At 33.5% G+C, this 3786-nt stretch overlaps 1 protein-coding gene across 1 annotated transcript; it reads left to right on the top strand.

Annotated features, from left to right (window-relative positions):
• The first annotated feature begins 1463 nt into the window (after positions 1 to 1463).
• Positions 1464 to 3468, top strand: LOC111919348 (F-box protein At1g67340). Its single transcript, XM_023914939.3, has 3 exons — positions 1464 to 2102; positions 2224 to 2386; positions 2470 to 3468. The coding sequence occupies exons 1-3, from the start codon at positions 1864 to 1866 to the stop codon at positions 3196 to 3198; spliced, it is 1131 nt and encodes a 376-aa protein (XP_023770707.1). The 5' UTR covers positions 1464 to 1863; the 3' UTR covers positions 3199 to 3468.
• Positions 3469 to 3786: the final 318 nt, after the last annotated feature.

Below are 3786 nucleotides of genomic sequence, written 5' to 3'. Positions count from 1 at the left end.
AATTAGATTCCAATTTCATCTGATTCCAATGGATTCCAGCGAACCAAACGACATCTTAGATTAAGCTAGGAATTCAATTTTAATAACTAATTTCAAAAAAAAAAATCGGATTTAAATAGAGTTTCAAACACTAATTCAATCTAGAGAATGAGATGAGATAATTTTATACCTTGAGATGCTTTAGTGATAAAAACCTAGTAAAGTTAGTTGATTTTTTTTAGAACTAACTGTTATTTAATCGACGGTAGTTAAAACAATAAAGTTATTATTGTTGTTTTTCATGTCTTTTACTCCACATGTCCTATATCTATTGGGGAAATCTCCGATAAATCCTAATACTTTAGGTTAATTTACATTTAATTCCAACATTTATTTTTTGAACAGAAAAGTCCTGGTTATCTAATTTTATACAGTAGTTTTTTATTTTCTATTGATAAAAAATAAGAACCATTTCATTAATTTGGACAATATATAAAATAATCGGGACTTTTCTGTTCAAAAGATAAAAGTTGAGATTAAATCGTAAACTGACTCAAAATATTATGACTTTATCGGAGATTTCATTATTTATTATCCACTTTTGACTTTTGAAGTATTTATTTTTCAACTTTACCTTAAATATTTTTATTTGGTTATATATTACTCAATAAAACTTATAACAATGAAAAGACATTTAAAAAACAATTCATTCATATATTTTGTATCAAATATTATATATAAAACAAAATATTTAAAATCAAAATTAAAAAACAAAAACTTTAAAAATCAAAAATAAAAACTAAATATGAAAAGAAGATAATATAAAATTTAATCATCAAGAAGCGAAACGATATACATATCCTTATTCTAATAAAAGAATAATTTTAATCTCCTTTTGACATGTGTCATCATATTAAGCCTCATAATTAATGTAGATTTTATTATTCTTATGTCATGTGTCATCCTATTATACCTCATAATTAATGTATGCCGCTTGTCAACTTACTAATTTTTAATTTCAAATTTTAAAATTTAAATTTGTCACTTTAATTACATTAAATTAATAATATTAGAATACAAATTAAAATAAAATTAATATAAATTATAAGGTGATAGAATTTCATATATTTATTTAAATTAACGATTAAATTTTATATATATTTAAAATATTTTTATCTAATACATCACACATGAGTATTGTGCAATCCAAAATACTCGTCTCACGTTTTCACATGTATGACCACCGCATATCAACAAACTCCCGTAGTTACGTTTTACAAAGAACTGTATTTGCAAATTTTATAATAATAACTTATACAGGAAAATCTGAAACTTACAATATAAGATATATATATATTAACGTTTAGTATATAAAGTAATTAATATAAAAATATAACACTTGAGTAATAAATATTTTTATTTAATGCGTTGGTTTAAAACTCATAAAAATACATTTTTATTAACTTTTTTTTTTTTTTTTTTTTTTTTTGAAATTGTACAAAGAAGAGGAATCGAAGACTGATATTTGACTTCCTTATCTCTTCCCATTATCTTCTGTGCCTATTTGTTTCAGTAGTCTTACAAGCAGACAAAGCGTACCAGGTACAACTTCGTAACGGACCAATGGATCCAGTCAACGCCGCTTGACTACTATTTTTTCTTTTCTAATTTTAGTTTTAAAACCGCCGATTGACAACCATTTTTTCTTCTTCAACAAACACAAAAAGACAAAACTGAGTTAAGCCCCAGGGTGTTTTTGGTAATTTACACACGATATTCGATTCTCTGCCGTTATATAAAGTCACCGAATCCTTGTTTCAACGCCAATCACTGTCGTTTTACTACAGATTCTCAAGGGTTTCTTTCGCCGGAAAATTTTCGAAAATGAGAACTCGCAGTGGGAACTTGTATCCGGTGGAGGATAACAATAACATCAGTGGTCGGAAGAGAAAAGGTCGTGATTTGACCGGAGTAGGGAAGGTGAACTGCCGGAAAAGAGGGAAACCGTCGTCTGGTGGCGTTGATAATTTTGATAGGCTGCCGGACGAACTCGTTCTTTCTATTCTTACATTCGTCGGATCCAGAGCTGATTGTCCGGCCGACTTTCTGGCCGTTTTAGCAACGTAAGGAATCGAAATTGGAAAGACTTTGTGTGTATTTTGAAATTTTCAATTGAGAAAGACATTTAAAAGTCTTTTTTTTTTTTTTTTTTATTCTTTAATTTGTGTTGATATTGTGAAACAGATGCAAGAGATTCAGAGGTTTGGGGTATGATTCGTCTGTGTTATCAAAAGCTTCGGCAGAAACATTTGGCGTCACAGCTAAGAATTGGTCTGAATCTGCACATCGGTTTCTGAAACGGTGTTCCGATGCCGGCAATGTTGAAGCTTGTTACACACTGGGCATGGTTGGTCATTTTTCATGTTTTGTGTTGATTTTAATCTATAAACAGTTTGTAATATTGATTAGTTTTGTTATTTTGAAACACAGATTCGATTCTACTGTTTTCAAAACTGGCAAAATGGAGCATCTCTTATGGCGAAGGCGGCGATGAGTTCGCACGCTCCGGCGTTGTACTCACTTGCCGTCATCCATTTTAACGGTAGCGGCGGCTCGAAGTCAAAAAAAGACTTAGGCGGCGGCGTTTCTCTATGTGCCCGTGCGGCTTTTCTCGGTCACATTGACGCCCTCCGGGAACTTGGCCATTGTCTCCAAGACGGTTACGGCGTTACTCAAAACATAACCGAAGGCCGGCGGTTTCTCGTTCAAGCTAACGCCCGTGAACTAGCAGTAGCTCGGTCGACAATCCCATCGACATTAATTCCCGGTGACTGGCTGAAGCTGAACCCGGTCCTCATCCGCCGTGGGAACACCCTGATCCCTGGGTGTCCGTTACTGAGTGATTTCGGGTGCAACGTCATTCCGGAATATCATCCGGCCAACCGTTTTCTTGCCAGTTGGTTCGCCAATCGGGTACCTAGTCCGGAATTGCTCATATGTTCTCATGCTGGTTGCGGTCGACCGGAGACGAGGATGCAGGAGTTTCGCCGGTGCGCGGCGTGTGGTGTCGTGAACTACTGTTCACGAGCATGTCAGGCACAGGACTGGAAAATGCGACACCACAAGGAGTGTCGACAGCTGATGAGGTTTCACAATGTCATCGCCGGCGGAGGTAATGTCAACCCTAATCGGGTTGAGAATAACGTCGGTCAGAGATGAAACGATTACCGGTGGCCGGAGAAGCTGGATGTAACGGAAATGGTGAGGCCATTCAGTCAAAAGTCAAACACAAAGGTTCCGCTGAGGGCAGTTCTGGAATTTCCACAGATCAGCCTACATTTTCTGGTCGCCGGAATCTAGTTTAGTTGAAGGGTAGCAATTTTGTACACAATGAGAAATTGAGAATAGCTAGTAATAGTATAGCTCCCTTTTTTAATTAAAAGATTTAAATAAATATATATTTAGTCATTTAATTTGTGAATAATAAAAGGTATCTCACAAGCAAATCTATTGCATCAACAAATTTAGTAGAGATTTTGTTTCTAAAAAAAGTTGGTATATATGAATGCCGAAGGAAATCGCATTTAATATTTTCTGTTAAATCAACAATTGAATTTAAATGTAATAATAGCAAAGTATAGTAAAAAAAAAGTTATGATATTTAAAATTAATATCCGTTTTCCTTCTTATAGCATAGTAATTATGGTACAATTAAAATGTAAATGTTAACTTACCATAATGTTCTTATCACATTTAGTATGGTTTATATGCTAAAAAAATATTGTTTATATAAATGAAATAACGAAG

Source organism: Lactuca sativa, chromosome 3 (assembly GCF_002870075.4).
Source record: "Lactuca sativa cultivar Salinas chromosome 3, Lsat_Salinas_v11, whole genome shotgun sequence".
NCBI classification, from domain to species: Eukaryota; Viridiplantae; Streptophyta; class Magnoliopsida; order Asterales; family Asteraceae; genus Lactuca; species Lactuca sativa.
The sequence above is the reverse complement of the archived record's forward strand: the minus strand, read 5'-3'. Positions and strand labels throughout refer to the sequence as shown.

What these genes read in the sequence shown, in the direction of transcription:
- LOC111919348 (XM_023914939.3), top strand. Translation starts at nt 1,864, where the DNA reads ATGAGAACTCGCAGTGGGAACTTGTATCCGGTGGAGGATAACAATAAC. An exon ending in TTTCTGGCCGTTTTAGCAAC is followed by an intron (nt 2,103 to 2,223) that starts GTAAGGAATCGA and finishes ATTGTGAAACAG; the next exon opens with ATGCAAGAGATTCAGAGGTT. An exon ending in CTTGTTACACACTGGGCATG is followed by an intron (nt 2,387 to 2,469) that starts GTTGGTCATTTT and finishes TTTGAAACACAG; the next exon opens with ATTCGATTCTACTGTTTTCA.